This window comes from Emydura macquarii, unplaced genomic scaffold (assembly GCF_026122565.2).
Source record: "Emydura macquarii macquarii isolate MOO-44397 ecotype Brisbane River unplaced genomic scaffold, CSIRO-AGI_Emac_v2 contig_2531, whole genome shotgun sequence".
NCBI lineage: Eukaryota > Metazoa > Chordata > Testudines > Chelidae > Emydura > Emydura macquarii.
This window is the reverse complement of record NW_027132668.1, coordinates 9,910,975-9,936,671: the sequence shown is the minus strand read 5'-3', so window position 1 is coordinate 9,936,671 and position 25,697 is coordinate 9,910,975. Positions and strand designations below refer to the sequence as shown.

Sequence of the window (25,697 nt, the reverse complement as noted above, 5' to 3'; positions counted from 1 at the left end):
ACGCTCTATGAATAGTATTAAAGACTTACCAGTCCTCTTAACTGCAGTGATGACAAAAAAAACGCAAAACAAAACAAAAAGCCTGTCAGTGAACTTTACTGCTCCTTTATGATGTATAAGGGCCATTTGAGGTTCACCTCCCACTCCTTCCAAAAATAGTCATTTGCTTGTGTTTCACTTTGGAAAATTCAGATCTTTACTTCCCTTCTGCTTTTGGAACTTGGATGTTGAACTCACACCCTGCCAAAATTAGAACTGCAATTTTTCCTGACCACAACAGAAGAGGGATGTGGACAGAGAGGCATCAAACATTTATGTGAGGGATATATACCCTTATATAATGAAGCAGGAGTAGTAAATGCCAATGCTTTTTTTCCCCACCACCCTTTGCAGTTTTTAGCTGTGCCCTGGTTAACATAGAGAAGGCATGACTGTTAAGGTAGTAGGATGTACATTAATAAAACCTCATAATGAACAGTTCATTTCCATAGTAACTTTAATAGTACATCTTATATTGCGGTATCTGGTACAAAAGAATAATTGAATTGCTTGATTAGTGACTTTTCTAAATAATTTGTATTCTGAAAAAAATAGATTTGTAAAGCTTAAAAAAAAAAAGTACCCAGTCTCTAAATATTCTCCAGAAGACAATGAATGATTTTTTTTTAAGTGAAAGTCATATCAAGTACAAAAATGAGAGTTTAGATGTAGCATATTAAATGTGGAGAAAATGATGCATTCTAAAAGCTAAAGCAGAATTCCTTTGAGATGCTTAAATGATTGTCAGTACCAATCTGTATGGAAACAGTACCTTAATATAGTTTCCCCGTTTCTGTACATTCATCCAAGGGCCCTTTATAAGTCCTTTACAAGCCCTCCCCCATGATTCCATTCACATTTTTGTTTTTATAAATAAAGGCTTTTGGAAAATCCAACCTAATTTAATCATCAAAAGATCTGCTGTTTTGCATACTTCATTACAGATTACTTATTCCTTGATTTTCCCTTTCTGCTGAACTATAAGCAACTCTAACTTCATGGTCACTAGCACAACATACAGACACAATGCCCTCCCTCCCCACATCAGTGTTTTAGGCACAACAACCAGATTTTATCCTTTTTGCTGACTTGTAATTGGTTATGTCTACAGTTTGTGATGGCCCCTCAGCTTGCTCCCGTAAAATTATTGGTACTACCATATCAAATATGGTTTCAAAGAGGTAGTCCACTTTATATCCTGTTTTCGCACTGGTCTCAAAGCACATTTTCTCAGCGGGTGGAACATCCTTCTCGTCCAACATTTTGTATTTCAGTATCTTTTTGTAGAGTGCAACAGCGTCATTCAGGTGGACTTGTTTTTGGACCTTGGTAGAGCTGCAGCTGGGGACAGGCTTTTCAGATCTATTTTCATCTTCTGTTTCTAGTAATAAGGCATATTCATTTGTGAGGTCTACTTTGTTTCCAACAATAGCAAAGATACAGTCAGTGCTAGCTGTGTCGGTCAGCGCCAAGAATCTGTCTTCCAGTTCTATCAGGCTTTGCAAGTTGTTTACATCATAGGTAAGGATCACAGCAGCTGCTCCTCTACAGTACATAGAGCCAAGGCCATGAAATTGCTCCCGTCCTGGCAAAGATTTAAAACAAAACAAAAAAAAATTAACAAATTGAACAAAACCATTAAATAATAAAAACCTAACATGATCACAAGCAAGTTTCAAAAGCAAAAATCGAAAGGACGCAGCACCCCAGAGGAAAATCTACCATTTACGGTATCTTCATTTTTGCTAATAAGTACAATAATATTGCAGGGAAAACAAATTGCCACGTCCACAGGCTACTTGTCTTAAGCACTGGTGATTTTTACTAATGCGCTATTAAAGAAGACTTCTGATGCTAGCTTTCAGAAAACTGTATGCATGTTGTAAAAAAAAAAAAATGTGTACATAACTTGAATAAACATACGCAATCAGTTATAATGAACTGTGAACTAAATTGCTAATAAAAACTTCATACGATCACAAGCAAGCTTCAGAAGCAAAAAATCAAAAGTTCACAGCATCAGAGCTAGCTGTATGTGTAATTAGCCAGTTGCCTCTAATGGACTATTTATGTTTGCAGGTACCATGACTTCATACTCAGCTATAATTGATTGAGTGTGCAAATTCAGTACCCAGGCACATAAGCTTTCTGAACACATGCAGTCCTGAAATTCTGGCCTCAGAAGTCAGTGAGCTCTAGAAGAATTGTGCAAAACAAAATTAATCTTATTGTACATCTCCATAGCTCTCAGCTTAATGAGTATAACAACAGTTACCTTAACAGGACAAGAACTTTTAACACCTGTATAACAGAACCGCCATGCCAAGGTGCCCTCCATAAACACTCAAATTCTATAAAAATCTGTAAAACACGCACTATTATAGTATCTCAATGCCTGCCCCAGTTTTGTCACCATTACTCCGTTCAGTGTGCTGCCCACCAAGTGGCACAAGTTTAATACTCTCTCAGTAACTACTAGGAAAGAACATCGCCTCCTTCTCACGCAGTGCGTCACTGTTGTTAAATCTCCACCTGTACCACTAGAAAAAGCAGCCCTGGCCTTCAGACCAACACACTTCTTTTGACATTTATTTTTACTTAAAATGCGATGGTTGCATTATTCATTGAACCTTCCTATAGTCCTGGGAAGGAAAACAGTAGTCTCTACCAAAAGCTTCTTGAGAATATTATACTAAGGGAAATACCAGTCAGAAAATAGGAAGTTAAAATATTGCTGTTGATTTACAGAGAACTACAGATTACTAAAACACATTTACAGATATTATATAGAGAGTTTAATGGCAAGCTCCTCAATTGAGCATTAGAAGGTAACAGATTTCATTCAAAATCAGCAAGTCCCAGCAGGTTATGGGTTTCAGAGCCACTGATTTAGATGCAAGGCTTTCACCCATTGTGTCTCAGTGTAACTCTCACCTTCACACACCTCGACTCCTCTTAAAACCAGTTTTAAGAAATGAGAGAATAAAAAAGTCTTTCTAGGTTTTCCCAGTCTTTCTGGGTTTTCCTTATCCCTGGGGGATGGGGGGAGAGGAAAGAAGATATTTTGAGAAATTATACACATTCAATATAAATTTATATATTTAAGAATTCTCATTTATCCTTTAAGTATTTCCAGATTAAACTAAATTATAATTAGCTAACTTCTAAAAGGCAGCTGGTATGTAAAACTCTCTTAGTTATAAGAATCATAACCAAAAATTTTCTAACATCTACAGATTTTAGAGACCCTCCATATGAGTGTACTTTCTATGTATGTGTTTATTTTTCACAGAGATAATCAAAAGGGAGCATGGCAGAAATATAGCTACAATGCCAGGCAACTTCCATTTGTTGCGTGACACAAGAAACTACTGCAAGATACCACATCAGTAGTATATCATGCAGGAGGGAGGAGGAAAAAAGGGAAAATACACACCCTTACAGAGCGATATGTTGGCAAGATTATAGGGAGAAAGGTAACTAATATTCCTAAATTATGTTAATAAAAAAATAGGTAACCGATTCAAACCACCAACAAAATGCACACTATCCAAAGTTCCTTTAATTTAATCTTCAATCTGTTTTGACTATTTATTTATTGTGAGAACCCAAATGCACAAGTAGCAAACAACTCAAAGAAAAGCACTTCCTACTCTCATGACTGGTATCTCATGATTTGGGAAACAGGAGCAATGTAAAAACAAGACAGGCCAACCACATGACTACTAGACAAAAGAGAGAACACAGATAACCAATAAGAAGTTTTGCTTCCCTATATTCCAAGAAAGAACATTCATCTGCGGCCAAAGTACACAATTTTTTGAGAATTGAGTAATCTGAATAATGATTGGGAAAGGAGGAGATTATATGGTTCTGGATTTTTCTATAAGAAATGAACCACTGCAAAACAGATTGGAACCACTGGAAGACATACCTGAAATAGATAAAGAAAAAGGAAAATGTACTTAGTGGACTTGAAAATTTACACAGAAGTCTCAAATATAGCTGAGACAGATATATCTGGATTCAATACTAAACAACTGACATGTTATAAATAAGATTTGTATGATGTGTTACAAGTGAGATTGTCAAATGGGGAGGAGGAAGCAGATTCTACACTTTGTATGGATGTGGATGGATGAAGGGATTGGCTGGAACTTTAAATAATAAAAGTAAATAAGCAAACAAACACATAAGTAAATAAAGTTTCACTTAACAGAAGTATTATGAAAAAACTTCTTCAGTCTAAACATAACAGGAATTAGAACAAAGTCATACAAAAACTAGAAGTGCCCCATGTAGTTCTTATAGCATGGGTGTTTATTCTCAGCTATAGCTTTTAAGAAAAATAAAGGTTACTGTGAAGCAACACCAAAAAGTGGATGACAGCAAGTGTCCCTAGCTTTGCTTCCCTCTTCTTTACGTTTAAAAAACATACATTTTTATATGGCCACAACTGAAATGGGTTTTATTAATAAAGATAGTTCCCTGCACCAAAAAAGGCAGAACACGATTCTATCAGACAGCCCTCATAGACTGAGACTCCCAATGATGCCTCAGTGGTCCTCCCGCCTTTTCAGAGGCCCACATTCCACTGTCAAACAGCTATGTACATCTAGCTAAGACAATTGAAACAACGGGTGCAACTAACATCTGTTTAACAACCGCTACAGAGCCACCATTCAAGAGGTGCAGAATAAGCAATATTTTGGCAAGATTAATACAAAATGTTCATATAAAATAACCATTTTGAATGGATTATTGGTAAAACTGCTAGTATTGAGCCATATGAAAAATTAATGTGGCTATACTGTACTAAGAGCCATATGCTAGACACTAATAGTGACATATGAACTCCTCAGGGCTTAATTTGTCCACACTAGCTTATTTTGTTTCTGAAGAGATCACACAAAAACCTTTTCCCCCCACAAGTAATTCAAAAAATTATATTTGCATAGCGCATGCTAGGGCTGTCATACAATTGACAGTGCAGCCCAAAAGTCTCAGAGTATCAGTTATTTTTCTTTATCCACTTACTTTCTCAAGGATCTGGCTTGCTGAGAAGTTGCTTAAATATATATTGCTACAGGGCTGCAATTATATTTCAGATTCACTCAGGAATGATTTTCTTTAAGGACATATACTGGCAGGAGCCCCATATTAATTTAACAATATTCTGCTGTTCCAGAAAAAGAACTGTTAAGACACAAAGACCTAGACCAAAGTCCACACTGAAGAACTTTACAACTGAGATTGCATGAATTCTGAACACCTTTTAAAGAGTAATCAGTAATAAAATGTGAATTTGTTTAAAATCAGTGGTGTTTCTCCAGACACTAACTGGGTTGACTATTTTTTAAAATCACATGACTGCTAAATTAAAGTGCACACACAGAGAAGGTTAGCTAGAATACACTAATGGATCGATCTATTATCATGACCTTCAAGGTGTGCAATGTCAGTGCAGATATCAAAAATCGAAATATATGAAGACTCACATACAGAGCTAGGTCCCAGAGTATACAAGAATACTGTTTACAATGGCGAAGAGTTATCCACATTGCCATGGATACATAGAAAAGCTTAACTACAGATAAATCTGACAGCAGTCCAGCAAATCTTTCTCCAGGCCACAAACACACGCTTAACTCAGACCTGGTAAACATAGCCCAAGATATTTTTGTATCTTGAATTATTCAACTGCAGAATAATTCCAAAGTAATCCCAGAAAATGTTTAATCTACCCTCCCACCTGATCCCAATGCAGATGTTCTTCAGTAGGGCCTATCGTGTGTTTTCCACATTAATTTTTCCACTGGATATCATGATGTTTATTAAGTTTCTTGAATTTACAAGTAACCCCTCCCAACATACATATGTTGATAGCCTTAATGTTTAGATAAGACCGCCAGTCTTGAAGACTAGTTAACATTGCCTTTAGGAGTGGCTTCGCTCAGACTCCCGAGACTGAGAGATTAGTACAGTTTAATAATTAATTATAGATATACGTCATCAGAAGTTACATTCCTTCATTTGTACTCATTTATCATATTTCTCTATCTAAATTATCCTGCTTAACTATTGTCTCAGTTTTCATTCTGGAATTGGTGGTAAATACTAGCTTTATTCCATAGCCAAGACCCATTGGACGTTCTTGAGAGTAAGAACCTAATCACCTTTGAGGAAATTGAATCAATGAAGGACAACAGCATAAGCCCTCGGTAATAAAACTAGATTCATAGATTAAGACCCATCGGGACCATTATGATCATCTAATCTGACCTCCTGCATAAACACAGGGTATACAATTTAAATAAGTGGCTCCTACATCAAAGCCCATATCCTGAGGTTGAACTAGATCTTTTACAATGACATCCAATTTTGATTTAAAGATGAAGTGATAGAGAATCCAGCACATCCTTAGGTAAATTGTTCCAGTGGTTAATTGGTGTCACTGTTAAAAACATGCACCTTATTTCGCAACTGAGTTTGTCTAGCTTCAGATATCACCCATTCAAGCTCAATATGCCTTTATCGTCAACTAAACTAAATAATCCTCTATGATCAGAAGTCTTCTTCCCATGTAGGTGATTCTAGATTCCATGATCAAGCCACTTCTTAAACTTCTCTTCATTTAGATAAATGGGATTGAGACCCTTTAGTCTCTCCATGCAAGGCAGATTTTCCAGACTGCCCAACATTCTTGCTGCTCTTTTCTGAACCCATTCCAAAGTATCAACATCCTCTTTAGAGTGCTAATGCCAAAACTAGGCACAGTACTCCAACACTGGTCTCCCTCGCACCACATGCAGTGGTATTAAACACCTCCCTACTTCTGCTCTACAAACAATATCTTATACTTCCAAGAATATCATTTGTGCCTTTAGCCACTGCACCACACCAACAGCTCTTGTTCAGCTGGTTATTCAACATGACCCCAACATGCTTTTCTGAATCACTGCTTTCCAAACTACAGTCCCCATCCCGAGTGTGACCTATAGTCTTTGTTCCTAGAGGAACAACTTGCATTTACCTGTATTTAAAAAAAAAACAAAAAAAAAAAACACATTGCACAAGTGAGCCCAGTTTACCACAAGATCCAGATTACTCTGTAGAATCAATCTATCATTGTTTACATTGTGTAATCTGCAAATTTTACCAGCAATCATTTTGTGTTTTCCTCCAGTTCAGAAATCAACATATTGAATAGCACTTGGCCAGAAACAAATCCCTGAGGATACCCTACTCATTGGGCAAGGGAAACCACAAAGCTCCTCTGTAAAGTGCGCGAAGAGGAAACTGTGGCCAGAGACAGAGAAGATGTGATGATCATCAAGCATGGTTACAGCCACAAAAGAGGACCGCTATTCCCAGAAGACTACAAATAGCACTGCTCATCAAGGACCTGACCCAGGAAGAGTTTTTTCCCCTGCATTTCTAACATGTAGAAGCAACAGCCAGCTATTCTGCTGAACACAGACCAAAAATAATTTCCTGTTCAAGTGTGAAAAAGTAGTCTTACGGTTACATTAACCTGATTAACGGAATATTAAGTTCTGAGCAATAAAGCGCACAAATACCACTCAGTTAAAAAAGCCAAAGTTCCCATAGAAACCTTAACTCTACTTCCACCTTTTGCATGTAGGCATTTGAATGAGTCTTTAATTATACGGAGTAACACTGCGTAATGTGGCCTACTATTCAGCAAATATTCCCACCTCCATTACATGATATCTTTCCAGCTAGTGAAGACTTAGGATAGATCTGCAGAAAATTGCATTTGCTGCCAAAGTTCCAGTCAACCCTTACACCATTCTGACTGTGTCTCTTTCATTCAGCAAGGCAATGTGTGTACGTTGTCCCAAACCACACATTTTGACTAAATAGCTTTCATGGGCTGCTGCCTTCGATGTAAAAGCAGGTTCTAAAATGGAAGGAAGTTCCCAGAGGCTTCAGACTCAAGTTTCTCTTTCCTTCTAGAAGCTACAAGACTCTTGGGTATTGGAAAATATAGCAATAGCCAATGGAGAGTAAAAACTTTAAACCTACAACTCTGGCAGAGAAGAAGACAGTTCCATTTGAAGTTTATTTGTAGTACAAACAGAGAAATAGACTAATATTTACATACTCCCCCACGTTTTCAGATGAATGAAGAAATGTTATCCTAACACTGAAGTCTGGTGAAAGCAACTAGTGTGGAATGAAAGGACAGGATTTCAACTTCACAGAGCATTCCTACGCTGTTTAAAAAGATTACTCCATCAGGGCTTTATAGGAAACATAGCAGAGATGTTGGTTCTAAATCAATTTTTTTTTTAAATCACTGCAAGAAATCAGAAAACTGATACATGCAAGGCATTCAGTTTATTAAAAAAATGTAAAGCAGATAGGTTGACAAAAATCAGATGTTTAAGAATGTCTCTGGAACAAGAGTTGCAGAAGAATTTTATACTGATACTTACATTTTAACTGCTGTAAAACAAAAGCTGCCTAAGTTTGTTCTTTGACAAAAGACTGACTGCTTAACAAGTTGTGTCTAAATCCAGAGAATGTTGTTAGCCTGATGAACATGATACACATGTTTTGGAATGGAATACAGTTTTAAACAGTATATATGAAACAGCAAAACTTATTTCTGACCAAAGCTTCAGGCAGAACTCAACACTTTATTGTAACAGGGAATTTGACTGGGCAAATATTGACTGGTTCACCCACAAACAAAGAAGCTCGTTACAGTCATGCTTTATTTTTTTAGTCTAATGAAATCATAGTCTGTATGAGACACTTCAGCAATTCTGTGTTGTTTCTAGTCATGCTTTAATCATAAACATGCAATGCCCTCTGGAATAATGATCCAATTCTTTGAAGAGAAGCAGCAACATAAAAAGAGAAAATGTTCTTTTAATTAATACACTGAGTTTTTAAAATTTGCTTTCCTTTGCAATTGTGTGAACATGTGCTTGGAAACAGATACTTCTACCTCAAATTATCTTTTGGTCTGCTTTAGAGAAGGACAGGCATCACTGATATTCCCACCCTGAAAGAGTGATCAGTAGTAGCAAAGATCCTGTTAACAAAACCTTCCTGTGCTAACTTGTACCAATTCAAGTTGCTTCATAGTGGAGATCTGCTTCACTTACCTTGTCTGCTTTTAAATTTAGAAATTCTTGCTTTCGCTCAAGACAAACTTGCAACCTACTTTCAGCACAGTTACACTAGCATTATTTCAGAGGTCATAAAAGCTCACTCACTAGTTAAAGTACATTTGTTGTAAAAAAAGTAACTAGCAATGTGAACTTTGCCTTCTCATTCACCCACACAGATACTGACATTGTTAATTTTAGTTCAGTGGACAGTCACTTTACAAGACATTTCTTCTTTTAATCAATAGTCATTCTGAAATCCCTCCCTCCAATCAGTCAGTATAGCAGAAATGACCTTTTTGTTAATATTTTTATGTTACTACAGTTAAAAGATTTAGCAAGCCAGTTAACATCAGCTGCCTCACAGATTAAGGATCCTTCCTGTTTTAGTTTTCAGTATCTGGATTAGAAAGTTTGCTTTTTAGAAGTCCTAGTTAGGGAGGCTACTTAGTGATTTAGGAAACTTTCTAAACTAAAGGGTAACCACAGTCCATCTTCATTTTGGCAATGAAAGAGAAGATATAAGAGAATGTAAGATTCTAGTGGTAATTCTTTAGTTAAATGAAGTAAATGGCGCCAATATTTACATAAGCAGGTTAGTTTACAATAGAATTACAAAATCAGAAAAAAAAAGATAGAAAAGGATACTATTGTGTTTTCAGTAGGTAAATTAGGTAATCCACACAAAGCTAACACATGGATAAAGTTAATCAATCAGAAAGGTATAAACTAGACCTAGTTTATTGTCTTTTCATTACTCAGTGTCTCCCCTTTCCCTTCCTCTGGCCTCAAAAACTGTCCTGTGCATACTTCCGGTACATCGTAAACTTCCTTGGACGTGGTGAAGCATACAGCCATACAACCTTATGTTGATGTCCCAACCTGAAGAAGAGCTCTGTGTAAATTCAAAAGCTTTTCTATCTCACCAGTAGAAGTTGGTCCTTTAAAAGATATTACCTCACCTACCTTGTCAAGTCTAAACAGGGAAAACCCCAGACAGTGCCCCAGGCAGATTTGAAATCTCCACCAAGTCCCTAGTTGCTCTAAGAAGTTACATTGATGATTCAGTCGGTGGCATTCTCCACTCTGACTCTGTACCCACCAACCGTCCAAAATGGTGAGGGGGGGGGGAAGGGAAGGGAAACTGGTTCCATCATCTGGAGTAAACATTAAAGAGACGGGTGACAGTCTCGCCTCAGATAAGCATTAAGTATCTGACAACACTTAGTAGAGGCAGTTACCCCTGTATCCCGGATATTCTGAATGAATAAGTTACCTTTCTGCCTGTTTACATTTCCCCTATACTGTTTGATGCAGTATTGTTCACCTCCTCTAATCTGTATGCTGTGGAGATGGAAGTCACACAGGTGGAGTGTTTCATGCCAGAAGCAGTGACACTTCTGTAGCATATTAAGGGATCCCAAAGTATTTTGTTGAAAGTTGTGAAACATCTTTGGAGCTGAAATGCATTGCATGAGATACTGATCTTGTTTCTAACATATTCACATTGAGTTATTCATATATTTATCAGTCTGGGAAGAACACCTAGAAAAGACTGCAGTCTAGAAATTAAAGAGCAACCGTTCGGGTTATTGTTGCCACTTCACCTTGAATGGTCCCTTCAAATAATTAACTACTTATGCTAAACAATCTGTTCCACCTTGTATTTAGCTGTGACTCTCTGAGCATGTTTTCCAGATCTGAAGAACAGCTCTGTGTAAATCTGAAAGCTTGTATCTCCCACCAACAGAAGCTGGGCCAATTACTTCACCCACTTTGTCTCTCTAGTATCCTGGGACCAACATGGCTACAACACTGCATTCTTCAAGTGCAATAGATTAAGAAGTTTGCATCTGAAGGTAACTACCAATGGCTCTATGATATTCAGGGTGTACTGCCTTAGTGTCTTTGGTAATAGTCAGCCTCTACACACAGCCACTAGAAAAACTGGAGAGTCATCATGGACCTGAGTGGCAACAATACGCAGATGACCCATAGCTCTGTCTAGCCTTCGCAACAAACAACACCCTTACTAAGCTGTTCCCATGGCTGGCTCAGATCAGCTCATGGCGAAAAATAGCTGGTTGAATCTGAACCAAAGCAAGACAGAGGTTATGCCAATGAGTAGCAGAAGACACTTGGAGAAGTTTGCAGCCACACTGCTTGAAGATGCACAAAAAGAACAACTGGTCAGCTGAGTGTAGGACTACCCCTGGATCCTAATTGATGCTAAGCTTTCACATTGCGGCACCTGCAATCAATAACCCTCTATGGATGGCTAGGAAACTGCATCCCATCCTGGTAGACAATCAGGTACCACACAACTTTGCCACCCTCTGACTGGACTACAGTCAGTTCTCAGGGAACTCCAACTAGTCAAGAATCAAGGAGTGAGTCTCACAGAAACAGGAGCTACGGTGAGCCTATCAGACCTGTCCTCTGCTCTCTGTACAAGCTCCCTGTAGAATACAGGGCCAAATTCAAAGTCTCAGTTCTTCTATTCAAGACACTCAACAGGCTGGGTCCAGGATACCTAAAGATCAGCTAAAAGTTCTGGGATGGGGTCTGTGGCCAACAACTCTGCTCCCTCAGGCACAACGGGGCCCTCTGCCACACAAATGAAATTTATCTGTGCAGGAGATAGAGCTTTCTCAGGGGCCAGTCGAAGACCAGTGAAGCAAATCTTGCAAGGCCTAGGAACCATTACAAACATCGCCTTCCATTCCACGCACAAGGCATATTTCTATGACTTTGCTTTTGCTTGCATAGTAGCCTTGTACCTAGAATATAAATAGAATTTTAAAATCCCCATACAATTCCCTCTGAGAAGAGAAAGAGTGCCACGCAAGACCATCCAAGAGCCACAAAGGAATTAGACCATGCGGCAAGAAAGCTGGTCAGCACTACTGCTAGCAGTACAAATACAGAAGAACAAACAAAAAAAAAATACAAATAAACCACAATCCTCCCTCTTTCCCCAGTGGTTATCTGCTGACAAACCAAGAGGCTAGATCTGGCAGGAACAGATGAGGAGATTTCACTCAGTTGGTGTCAGCATGGCATTTGCAGTCACAAGAGATCTGTCTCAGTTGCATTAAAAACCAAGAAGTGAGTCTTGCAAGTTAACTCTTAATACAGTCCTTTTAAAAAAATATATATACAAAAAAAGATCTTCAATACTGAGCACAGGCTAATGGGCGAGCTGAGCAGATAAACAGCTGTAAGTGATTCTTTTCTACCGTTCCAACTAGATTATGACTTGTGCTAAAATGAAACTCTGCTGCCAAGGTCAGATAACTAAGGCACAAGTTGGTTTCTCTTTTGGAACCTTGCATCTGTTTTAAACGGTTCTTAGTGAGTCCTGAAATATAGCTGCAGCTTGCAACATGGACATGAGTAGAAGGAAGGGAATAAGGCTCTGCTTTTTGTTTTTGGAGGCCAACACAAACCAATAAAGTGGGGTAAAATCTTGGAGCCACTGATTTATGAAGATACCCAAATGGATACTTGACAAAATAAACCATTTAAAGACTATGTGAGGATTCCGAATTGGGAATGCTGACAGTTATACAAATTTATTCTTCCACCATTTGTCTTTGAAGAGACAGGAACAGCTTCCTTCAATCCCTGAAAGCCATAACATGTGAAGTTGTGAATTCAAACAGAGTCTCTCTTATTGGTTGGTTTTGGGACTTTTAACCAACCATTGAAAGTAGGAAAAATTTGCAACTGATCCTGAGAGTTCTTTTAGTAAGCAGCAATATGGAAAGCCTGAGCAGAGTAGCCAGCAGACCCATGGCCCTACTAGGCCAGGGAGCCTGACCTGCTCCATCCCTAATCCTAGGCTAGGTGGTCTTACTTCCCCCAACTGTGCTTCGGTGTATTCAGCCCAGACCCCAAGCCTTAACAGAGGTTAATCTCTCTATATGGAAGTATAGTGGATTTGGCAAAACAAGTTTAAAGTAACTGTGAAACTTGGATGGTTCGAACTGAACAGCTCCTATATAGCACAAGCCAGATATACATTTACATTCCACTTTGAAGGTTATTACTGAACAACAAAATTAAAGAGAGTTCCCTTGTTCAAGGCGACCTACAGATTGATTTCCCTTACTCCTGCCATCAACATGCTTCATTGAATCCTACAATGACAACTTTGAGGCTAGGCATTCATCAGCAGTTCTCACCAACCCAGACCTTTATTTCAGACACAATGATTTAATGAACTGAAATAGCTGGGATTTTATTTAATTTATTCATTTTTGTCATTGCCACACATAATGGAGAACTTGCAAATATGGGAGAGACATTAACAGTAAAATAAAAACAGAACTTACTATTTCAGCAGTATTTTTGGGAAGTGTACAAGAGAGGGTCAGATGAATGCTGGGCAGCATGTAGTATGAAAGGCACCTTTATCCATATTTGGTAGGAAAGTCAGTCCCAAAGTACAGGAATACTGGTTCCATTTTAAGTCTCATAATGGAACTTTTTTCCCCTAAAAAGGATAAATTAATCCATCCATTGGAAGTGCTTTTGAGTCTCTCTCTGATAGAGGCTTATCCACTCCATCATACAAAGCTGCTCTCATCTTATGACAGCATCAAGCTGTAGGCTGGCAGAATTTTGGAAGAGGAAGGAATCTGTCTGACAATATAATGTGGCATAGGAGACTAATGGGGTATTCTCAAGATGGGAAAGCTCATGAAAAATCCACGATGGGTAATTGCTTCTCACAGATGGGTCTCTTTCTAGACTATGAAAGAAGAGAGAAGAAACAGACGACCTCAGACATTTAGCAGTTTTTGTTCACTGTAACGCATTTAGAGTCTTTAGCCTTTTTTAGTGATATGAAATTAATGGATTCTAAATTTCTGTTCCGGTAGAGGGTCCTCTAAAAATTTTCGCAGGGCTGTAAACTAACTTGAAATATACTGTGAACTAGTCTTTTATCTGCTCACAGAATGTAAAATCAAAATGAAGAGCTCAGATTTGTTGAGTGCATCCATTTATGTCAGAGACGCACATATTAGAGCCCATCTTCAGGTCACTAGTTAAAATACGGTCTAGATTAGTAGCAGACCAAGTTCTTCACACAAAAGACATTTGATGACCTATGTGAAGCAAGTTGTGGTTTTGGTCCAATACTTAAGAGACAGATGTCTACATTGTAAGACACAACACATTTAGCTCTACTGTAATGAGAATGGTCTGACTCAGTATGACCAATGGCCCATCTAGTCCTGTATTGTGTCTTCCAACAGTGACTGGTGCCAGATACTTCCGAAGGAGTGAAAAGAACAGGGCAATTTACTGAGTGATCCATCCCCTGTCATTCGGTCCCAGCCTCTAACAGTCAAAGAGAGCCCAAACTGCAAAAGAGACATGGAGGCTTAATATTTTCACTCGTGGAGTTGCTCTTTCCAAATCAGGAAAGAAATACTGATAAAACAGTGCAGGAAAAGCTTGCGCTCTCACTGCCTAGTTTGTCCTGCTGTTAGTAGAACTCCAATCTGCAGCTCCTATGGTGAAGAGTGCCAAACTGCATGTGTGCTAAAGTTAAAAAACAAAAAACCACTTCCTTTGGCCAGCTCTGCAGTGCCATATGCAAGACCTAAAGTTAACCACTAGCTTCAAGTCCTACTTCCCAAACTTGCAAGCATTCGGTCACTGCAGATCAATCTTACAGCCACTAAGACAGCAGTGGGAGAAGGAACTTTAACATAGGATCTATTGACAGCTTTGGTCAAATCCCAAGAGTCCCATTCAGCACGCCCTGGCTGAAAAGACAGGTGGTCACTGGGACTCAGGAAAAAGAAATAGGATCCCTTCATTCCTAACATCTTCTTTAATGAGAGCAAATAAATACATCAGTGCCTTTTCTTATGAAACTGTGTACAAAGAATGTCTTGTTTAATATATTGCAGTAGTCCAGTGTGACTCAGACAAGAAATTACTAAGTTTACAATTTCAACTGAAGGTGAAATACTGACACAGCTAGAATTGTTTGAAAGTTCATACGGCTCCAGGGTCTGATATCATCCTGCATCAGGCCATTAAGGCACTTAAAAGGAGAAGTGTAGAAAAGGGGCAGTTGGTGCTTGTTTCGTAAATTACGTTTAAGGGCTTGTTTCAATTTCTTACAACATACACCAAATCACTTTGTAAAACTTGAAGAGATATGGAACTTCCAGTGAATGAAAGATCAGCTCACCTAGAAGACTAATGATTTTAGAGCTGTCCCCAAGAGGGAGGCTTGTTGACCATGAAGAGTAGTATACAATGTACAAGAAGAGTGCTTGTTCTTTGTGATAGCTCTGAGAAGCTATTGCTGGAAAATACCAAGTCCTCTGAACATGAAAATAAAGATGCACCACACTGCTTTTAGTTCAATGAGAATATCATATAGCATAGTTTTTCAACCTGTGGTATGAGTATTCCTTGGGGTGTTCGAGACACAGGAAGGGGATATCCAGGGAAAAACAGAGTGGAGGGGGAGGCAGGTGGCAGCTGCTAACTTCTGGGGAAGCCGGGTGGCAGCAGCCTGCTTCCCACCCGGTCCCAGCTCCCAGTTAGGAGGTGTGTGTGGCAGCCCACGGCTTCTGGAGAAGCCAGGCAGCAGCCCCCACTTCCCGCCCAGTCACAGCTCCCAGGTGGGAGGCGGGTGGCAGCCGCCATAGTCCTGGGAAGCCAGACTGCAGATGCCCGCTTCCCGCCCTGTCACAGCTCCCAGGTGAGAAGCGAGCGGTAGCCACCAGCTTCTGGGGAAGGCATGCGGCGGCTGCCCACTTCCTGCCAGGCCCCAGCTCCCAGGTGGGAGCCCGGTGGCAGACTCCTGCGTCTTGTGAGCTGACCTCGCAGCTGCGTGGCAGCCATCCGTACCCTGGCTCCGAGCCGAGGGACAGCCTCTAGCACCCCGGCCTGAAGATGGGCAACAGCCGCCTGCCCACATCCCTGGGTCCCAGCGGTGCGGAAGCCTCCTCTGCCCCAGCTCAGACTGGGTGGTAGTCGCCCGACTCCCAGGCTGGCAGCCAGGTGGCAGTCCCCCTCCCTGGCTCAAAGCCCAGTGCCCAGAAAACTTGTCAATTTCCCTGATCTATGACAGCCCCAGCTTTTACCAGTTACCCTCCTTCCCTGTCTCTCTCTCACCCCTTCCTCCTCTCAAATCTATGGCAAAAAATTTGGCACGGCACTTTATATTCCCCAGCATTGGTATGCCGCTCAAAGCCTCCTAGCTTTGGCCAACATCACCACTAGCCCAGATACATACCTGAGTTGTGCACCCCTGGTGTAAAGGTGGTAACCCTACTCACACTGGATCTGTCATATCATGGCTTTATATACCCAGCCCTTCTTTCAACATGTGGCTCACATTAGTCTGTAAATATAAAATCCTGTGGAAAATTGAGGGTTGGGGTACTTATTAAAAACGTTTTCAGAAATTAGGGGGTACTTGCTTCTTAAAATGTTGAGAAACACCGTCATACAGGATAGCCAAGTCATTAAAGTAAACATTGGCATCCATTTTCAAATTTGTATCCAATTAGCGTAAGACTTAAAATTACTATTGGGCATACAAAATTTTAGGTCAGGTTTACATGCAGTTAATGAAGCTAGTCACTGCTCTCCATAATGTTTTCTACACAGATGAAGGGAGAGAACATTCAAGTAGAAAAAATATTGCTTGCACAAATAAAAGAAAACCAGCAAAGTCAAAATATTGTTCAGCAGATAATTTCTTCCACCGCTGCAAGATATAAAACTCACAGTTAAAATGTGTTTGTGAAAGGTGCTCCAGCAGGTGGACATTTCGCATTCCTGAACAGAACAAGTGCAATACAGGCAACAGTTGGGTAAGTTTTCTCCCCCACATTGCCAATATGAAAAGTGTAAAAATTTGGCACCCTTATTGGCATTCTCTAGAAAAGGGCAGGACTGAATTCCCCTCTTTCGTAAGGTTGAGGTCTGTTACCAGGGCAATCGGACAACTAGTAGAACAATCAGCTTCCGCCTGTGATAAACCTTAGCCAAATTAGAAATCAGTGACTTTGAAATGAAAGGCTCCATACCTCATTGCATATCCCACAGTCCATCTGTTTCTCTCCCGCAAGCCCCCTCCCGACCAAAAAGTTTTCACTCGTTACAAAAACAAAAAACCAAACACCAAACAAACCCACAACACACACAGAACCCCCTGATATTTCACCACTATCTACAGAAAGGGTACAAGGTTAGTAAGCTCTGAACTGAAAGGTTATTCATCATTTGTGAATGGGCTAATTTCCTTCCCCAGACCTGAAGAAGAGCTCTGTGTGTAGCTCAAAAGCATAATGCCTTGTCATTCCTATGCAAACACATGACTGTCTGGTGGTGAATTCATTAGCCAGACCTTTTTGTAAAATACTATTATTGCATCAGCAAATGCAGTTTGTGAACTACTTTCCATTAACTTGCAAGTCTGTTACTTTGACAATGAGCTAGCATTAGAGGACACATCTAGAAAAGACAGCTTGTAATTGAGAAGTTTTGTTGTTGCTGAACATTCCTTTAATCTGTCAACAGTACAAATGCAAGTCACTTAGGCTTAGCCTACAGACAAAATTCCCAAAAGAAATTAGCAGCCTCTAAAAACACTAATTGCACAACCCAGATGGTAATTTTCTATTTAAACAAGCAGGTCTCTTGTAAGGCCACCAGAATTTCAATCTGCATTTCAACTCCAGTCTGCAGAAGATTAAAGGCTACGGGGCTCTAACTCAAAGCAGCCCATTCACAGCAGGGAAATCTTGTTTTATTCTCTGGCTGTTAGCTGCCCAGAAAAAATTTTTTTATTTTATTTTTTTAAATTAAACATCCTTCATTCTCCAGCTTTTGATTCTACAGCTGTTTTGTAAGAGAAAGATCCTTTTGATGATAACCTCGCTTCTGTTGCTTGGTTCTGAAAAAATTTCTTTGCACAGACTACCAAGGGGGTCTCAATACCGCACATGCTTAAATCCCAGATTTTTAAAGATATTTAGGTATTGCAGTATTTAGCATTGGAATGCCTATCTAATTTAGCAGCCTAAATCTCATCTGAAAAAAGGGCTTCAGCACATAGGTGTTACTGAGCCCTGCAATGCCTAAATACTTTTAAAAATTTGGCCTAAGTGTTATGAAAAGAAGGCCCCAATCCAGCAACCTGTTACTTTTTAAATATTGTAATACTTTGTAGACATACGTCACAGTTTATTTTCAGGAAGAAAATTCTCTTCAGTTAACAGTGTTTTTAAGAAGTAACGCATGGACTTAGGTTTTAAACGGTAAAGTAATTCTGTGCTTTGAAATTATAATATTGTTAAGACTCAAATATTCAATTACCTATATAAAGTAAAGCTTATTATTTAACAACCGTCCGATTTCAACAGAAAAAGGTTAAGGTTACTATTTGCTGTGAAAAATCCTCCATGAAAAAAATGTCAAATTTAAGCTTTTTTCCAGTTTCTGTTCTCACATCTTAGTGTGCATGCACAGAGAAAAATGTAAGATGTGGACTTCACTTAGCACCTGATCTTTCTGAGGTAAGGATGAGGGTGCAAAGAACAGGTGAAGGATGACAGGAGGGCCTTGCTCAGAGTGACCTGGCCTGCTCTCAGGCTCCAATCTAGCAGAGCATTTATGCATGGGGCCATGAGCTCTCAGTAATCTCTTTGGAAGGTTCAACCTGAGTAAAAAAGGAGAGAAGAACTTGTGGGTTTTTCAGTAAAATTTCTTTTGACTCTTGGTTATTTTTCAAAACAAGAGGTCCAATGTTTCTAGCCAACTGCTTTTAAAGATGTAAAATAAGTACTCAGTAGGTTATGACGGTGCTATACAACAGTGTTTCTCAACCTTTTAAGTAGCAAGTACCCCCTAACTTCTGCAAATTTTAATAAGTAACCCAACACTCAATTTTCCACAGGATTTTATATTTACAGACTAATGTGAGTCATGTGTTGGAAGAAGGGCTGGGTATATAAGGCCATGATATGACAGATGTCAGATCCAGTGTGGGTAGGGTTACCACCTTTACATCAGGGGTGCGCAACTCAAGTATGTACCTGGGCTAGAGGTGATGTTGGCCAAAGCTAGGAGGCTTTGAGCGGCATGCCAATGCTGGGGAATATAAAGCGGCGCGCCAAATTTTATGCCATAGATTTGAGAGAAGGAAGGGGTAAGAGAGAGACAGGAAGAGGGGGTAACTGGTAAAATCTGGGGTTGTCATAGTTGTCACTTTCACTGCTCAGCTAGAGCAGTGAAACTAACAAGTTTTCTGTGCACTGGGCTTTGAGCCACAGAGGGGAGCTGCTACCTGGGTAAGTTGCAGGCGGCCGCCGCCTGACTGCCAGCCCGGGAGATGGGCGACTGCCACCCAATCTGAGCTGGGGCAGAAGAGGCTTCTGCGCCAGCTGGGACCCAGGGATGTGGGCAGGTGGCTGCTGCCCATATTCAAGCCGAGGCGCTAGAGGCTGTCCCTCGGCTTGGAGCTGGGGCATAGGTAGCTGCCATCCAGCTGCAAGGCCAGCTCATAAGACGCAGGAGGCTGCCACTGGGCTCCCACCTGGGAGCTGGGACCCAGCGAGAAGCGGGGGCTGCTGCCCACCGCCCCCAGAAGCTAGCAGCTGTCTTCTGCCTCGCAGCTGAGAGCTGTGACAGGGCGGGAAGCGGGCGGCTGCAACCCGGTTTCCCCAGAAGCCGGGGGCTGCCACATGCCTCCCATCTGGGAACTGGGACTGGGTGGGAAGTGGGTTGCTGTCGCCCGGCTTCCCCAGAAGTCGGCAGCTGCCGCCTGCCGACCCTTCACTCTGTTTTTCCCCGGGGTATCCCCTGCCTGTGTCTCAGGTACCCGTACAGCAGGTTGAGAAACTATGCTATACAAGACTGACAGTGTCACATTTTTTTATGTTTGACTCAATGGTCTGTTATCAGTAGTTGTCTGTCATGCAAATGCAACTCTTTCCTGGAAACAGATACCTGATTAGTTCGGCACTAAAGTATGCTTTAGTAAGCAATGCAAGATGTGCAAGTTTGCACCATCAACATGAAGCACATTTTAAGTGACTCAGGAGATCACTGATTAACTTGAGGGGTCAGCAGGACGTACTTTATAAATCTGTGCTACTCTTTCGGTCAGAGTGATCAGTCAGAAAGCTTCTCTACCCCTCTAGTTTCATAATCCAAGACTTCCTTCAGGGTTTGTTTGGTTTTTTACTATATATTAGGATAGTCTAGTGCTACATATTAGGATAGTTTAAAAATGTTATAGGTGCATGCAGCATACTATTGTACTCAAATATTAGAGGTGTAAGTGTGAAATTCTACACTTTTACCATGAGCAGAAATACTGCTGAGGACCCCTTCACCTTTTCCCACTAGTCCCTCAATTTTCTTTTTCTTCATGGTATTTGTTTTGTCACATGGTTATTAAATTTGACTCATCTCAAACTCAAAGACTGCAGTGACAGGCAGGGTGTCTATTGACAAATATTAAAATACTTGCTATTACCACACAATACTGGTGCTCATTTAAAAATATTATAAAAATGGCAAGATTTTACGCATTCGCATGACAGGGTTCAAGATGTCAAACAAAACTACAGAACTCAAACTTAATTAAAGACGTTTTCAACTAAGCAGTTCACATGAATTCTACTGGTCTAGGAAAGGACGCTTTTCCAGATTCCTTCTAGCACCTCACTGCTGCTGGATAAATAAATAGCTATAGCTGCTAAAAACATCAATCTGTGGCTGGCTGGGAGACTGTGCCATCCTATCTGACACCATCTCGGCCACAGTGGTTCAAGTTTGTGTGAGCATCAGATGGGACTGCTGTAACTCACTATTCTTAGTGATATTTCCAACCTTAAAGCTTCATTTGATCCAGGAAGGAAGCCACAGCCCATCTACCTGGCAACCCCTGTTACAAAATGTCTACATTGCACGCTAAGCCCACGTCTGTGGGTCATGGGCTCAGTGTCTCTAAGACTGTGCTTGAGCATCCACTCTGCACTGTAAGCCTGAGTTTACAATTGATGAACCAGGGTTTCACAGCTGTGCAAACACACCCATTCTACACTACACAGACTTCTGCCTTGCATCTGCAGCTTGACCTGCATCCATGTTGCAAAACGACAGGGCTTGGATCTGAGTCACAGAGCCCAAGTCCCACTGACCACCCCCCATGCCAGGGTCCTGAGTGCTTGATGACCCAACTCAGACTGATCCAATGGTAGATGGAAGAGGGGCTTGGGTTCAAAGCGGAGTCAGAGTCCAGGCTTAGTGTGCAGTGTAGACATACCCAAAGAAGAGATTACCAGCCAAGTGCTCTGCTCAGGACACCGGCTCTCCAGAGACCAGACCAAATTTAAAACAAAAACAAAAACCTAGTACTAATTTTTGAGGCCTTCCTAAGAATGTCATCCAACACTGGATCCTCTTCTAATTCTGCTTTGCTTTTTTTCAGATATGTGCATAGGTGAAAATATATTTAAACTGAATTTAACTCTATTTGATTTCTATCTGACTCCTAAAATAAGACAGAAGAGTTCAGCATGCAACAAGCAAATTTTTAGATCATCTAGGTAATGAAATAGACTGCCAGGGGGGATTTTAATCTCACCTTCACTGCAGAGATGTAAAGCTCACTTGACATTCATCTATTAGAGATAAATCAGTGAAGCTATCTATACAGGAAGATAATTTATTATAAATACGTTTCTAACGCATATGATTCTCTAGGAAAAAGCAGAGGCTTCAGTCTAGGGACCTGCTTATGTAGCAAGGATCGGCGGGCTAGCCCAATTCCTTTCCTAGGCCAGTAGAAGCTGCAAGTGTTTCAAAAGTGATACTCAGTCCATGAGCAGAAAGAGAAGGAATTGCCTTGAGTCACTCAAGTTGCCTTTCATACTCTATATTTGGGTGGTAGTGGGGCTTAACAAAGCCCCAAAGAAAGTTCTTCCCATTCCTCAACTAACAAAACTAGTGGGTACAGTGTGGGACTAAAACAACATGTGGAGGTAATGTAAATCCAGAAAAGACAGGGTGGACAGGAATTATAGAAATGTAGGGCTAGAAGGGACCTCAAGAGGAAATCTATAGACTAGGACAGGGAAGCAGAAGACAGCTGAGAAAAATAACTGGAGGCCAGCCTTACTGAAGCTAGAATATAACTAGTATTTCTTCTACTGAAACAAATTCCACCTATCAATCACCTGCATTTACATGGGTCTGTCACAGCAGTGACAATCAGCTACCCCCAACACCACATACCGCTACTGCATTAAGAAAATCAGTTCTGTAACTGGCTCTTTAATTTTGTAAGGTTTTTTTCAGGGGATGGGAAGGGGATAATCTCCAGAAAAGGAGTGAGATGGAGCTTGCAATACGTGCAGTTACTGGTATGGAATCTTAATCTTTCTTTAATTGCATTTTGCTATATAAAATTAGAAACACAAATGTAGAAAACCAAAATAAACCAGATAATGTTTGATAACTTATCCATATACTTTGCCTTAAGATTTTTCAGTAGTTTCTTCTCCACACACTGTGAAGCAAAAGCCACTTTATAGGACTAGATGAAATAATTAAGTCTATGTCAACTGGACAGTATATTTATTGCACTGGTATTGATGAAACATGTGGAAAGACTCACTAGACTTTCCTGTTAATGCCTAAGCGTCACCAAATGGAAACTAGGGTATTGCATGCTATTGTAGTTCCCCATTTCAGGCAAAGTTTTACAAGAATGAACAGTGCATATTCATTAGAGGTTCCATTTTTTTTTTCTCCTTGGACACTATTCAGTTAAATATAAAACCTTGGTCTTGCTTCAGTGATGATATTGCCAGGTCTTCCTGAATCCTTCACAAGCTGTTCCTACAGAAGGATTCAATAGTAAACATACAAGAATGTTCACTGAACTTGAGAGTCATTTCTCAAGCCAAATCTCTTAATTATTATCCATAGGGTGCATATATCTGATCCTGGAAACATAACAGCAGAACATAAAAATTTGCTCCAGCTTCTAACTAGCTACAAGTATTTTCATATCTTTGTAATTTCTACCATGGAAGAAGAAGTGCCTGGCACTGGCCTATTCTGGCAAAGTGTTCTGGCCACTACTACAGCTAGACAAAAGTGAGGAGACGAGGCATATTTGCCACCTCCTCCAATTTTTATCTCAATTTTGTAGAGTGCCCAAAATGTCATACAAATGTATTTGGGCATAAGCTTTCGTGGGCAGAAACCCACTTCATCGGATTAGTGGGTTTCTGCCCACAAAAGCTTATGGCCAAATAAACGTGTTAGTCTTTAAGGCGCCATAGAACTCTCGCTGTTTTGCTAAAAACTGACTAACACGGCCACCCCTCTGGAACTCATCAAAAATGTCATAGTGACAACAAGCACCTTATAAATGCGTGTAACAGTCAATCATAAAATAAACCGTCTAAAATGAGCTGTATTTAAGTTCTTATATTACATTAGTGCCCAAATGTGCTGGGCATCAGGAATGTAGGAAAATATGATCCCTGTTACAAAACTAGGTAGGGGGAGGCGCGGAGGCTACCACACTGAGCCTGGCAAAGGAATGCTCCCATCATCTGTTCCTCTCCAGCTGCTGCCATTGGGAGTCTTTGGAACTTAGCAGAGAACACTTACTACCCAGACCATGTTACAGACCATCCGTCCCCTTCTCTTCTCCCCCCACCACCCCATCTTTTAAGTGGTTTTTAGGTTACAACAGTGAGGTAACTACCGGTCGGCCTGCGTGGGCCATGGCTCACCCACGTTGAAAGTGGGCCCACCCCATCCGATTTTAAGCAATTCATCCTGTGTGTTTATCAGCCTCTATAAAACGGGCTGTTTCGCTTGGGACACAAGGTTTGTGCCCACCCTAATCAACCACAGGCCCTGCCAAAAAATAAACAAAATCCACAGTCCCGGCTCCTGTGTAACAAGCCCGACGAGTGACAGGTACCCACATAACTAAGAAACCAGCCAGCCCCCACCCCCCACCTTTTTTTTTTTAATTGCATGAAAAAGTTGCCCAGCTGAGCCCTGCCCTGGGCAGCCTAGCCCGCCCGTCCCGTCCCGCTCGCCCATCGGCGCCCTGGGCGCAGCGCAGGAACCAGAACCGCTGCCCGGCTTGCAGCCCGATCTCCCCGGACCCGCTTTTGGCCCGGAGCCGAGCGGATCCAGCCCCGGGCTGCAGCCCCGCACCGCGGGCAGCTTCTCTCCCGTCGCCCGGCCAGGGACACACGAGGGAAGCTCGCTTACCCCGGCAAACGGGACTCGAGGGGGAGGGAGACGCCGGGACCCCCGCAGCGCCGTGACAGCCGGCCCGTGCGAAGGACGCCCGGCGAGCGCTTACCCGCCGTGTCCCAGATGGAGATGTTGTAGGGCCCCCACGGCTTGAGGTAGAAGGCGCCCCCCACCGTGCTGATGGTGTCCTGGAAGCGCCTCTCCATGTAGCGGTGCAGCAGCGAGGTCTTGCCCACGTTCATGTCCCCCAGCAGCACCACCTTCCCATCCGGCTTCTTCATCCTGCCTCGCTCGCCCCTCCGTCCGTCCGTCCCTCCGTCCACGCTGCCTCAGCTCCGCGCCTCCATCCCGCCCCCGCCCCGCTACCGCGGCCAGCCGCCGGCCGCCTGGCTCCTCAGCAGCCCTGCCCGCCGCAGAGCCGAGCCCCGAGCCAGGGGCGGGCAGGGCTGGCGCCTGCCGGGAGCAGCTGAAAGTTGGGAGGCTCCTGGCGGGAGCTGACGGGACGGAAGAGGAAGCGCGTTTGAGCAGTAGCAGCTGCAGGTCAGGAGCAGGGATCCGGCCCAAGCCGGCCACGTGGGGCTGCCCCCAGCCCAGGCTCAGCTCCTCCTCCTGGCCGGCCCGAGCTAGTTCGCTACGGCCCCCGCCAGCTCTCCCCCAGCCACGGGGGCTGCCGGGGACTCGGAGATCAGCTCCGGCAACTTTCCTTCCCAGCCAGAGCTGAGCAATAAATCTCCTCCTCTTACATGCAAGCCGAAGAGGGAGAGAGGGGCCCCCGCGGCAATACGTGGAGCCTAGGATACGGTCCAACCCCCTTCGAGGTCGATCTTGGTGTCTTGCTCGGGATGTTCACCATAGAAAGACCCTGGAGGGAGTTAATACTTCTGTGTTCAAGCCAGCGTTTGGATGATGGGCAGTAAATAAGGCCACCCATTGAAGGGTGAGCATAAAAAGTACTGCTTAACTACATATTTAGTGAGCCTTGGTTATCCTGTGGGCTGAACTGAGGCAGGGGTAGAAAAAAACCCACTATGTAATCATTTAATTAAGGAGGATCTGTCCCTGAGGTTCTCAGAGCCCTTTATAGACATTAGTCATAACATAAAAAAGGAGAAAAATAGAAATCCACGGAGGAAAAAATTAACCTATTTCAGAGCTTCTCTTGTGCTCACATAGGGGAGGAACTTCTCCTTTCATTCATCCTCTGAATTAAAACGCCAGAGCTAGCAAACTGGAAAT

The 25,697-nt window shown here is 41.7% G+C and overlaps 1 protein-coding gene across 1 annotated transcript; it reads right to left on the bottom strand.

Moving 5' to 3' along the window:
• Positions 1–478: 478 nt before the first annotated feature.
• Positions 479–25,688, bottom strand: RAB20 (RAB20, member RAS oncogene family). The gene is made up of 2 exons (XM_067563699.1): positions 24,571–25,688; positions 479–1,624 (listed from the first exon to the last, which is right to left on the bottom strand). The coding sequence occupies exons 1-2, from the start codon at positions 24,740–24,742 to the stop codon at positions 1,092–1,094; spliced, it is 705 nt and encodes a 234-aa protein (XP_067419800.1). The 5' UTR covers positions 24,743–25,688; the 3' UTR covers positions 479–1,091.
• Positions 25,689–25,697: the final 9 nt, after the last annotated feature.

Coding starts and splice junctions, on each gene's coding strand:
- RAB20 (XM_067563699.1), bottom strand. CDS start 24,742: ATGAAGAAGCCGGATGGGAAGGTGGTGCTGCTGGGGGACATGAACGTG. Junction 1,625..24,570: donor CTCCATCTGGGACACGGCGG/GTAAGCGCTCGC, acceptor AATCTTTGCCAG/GACGGGAGCAATTTCATGGC.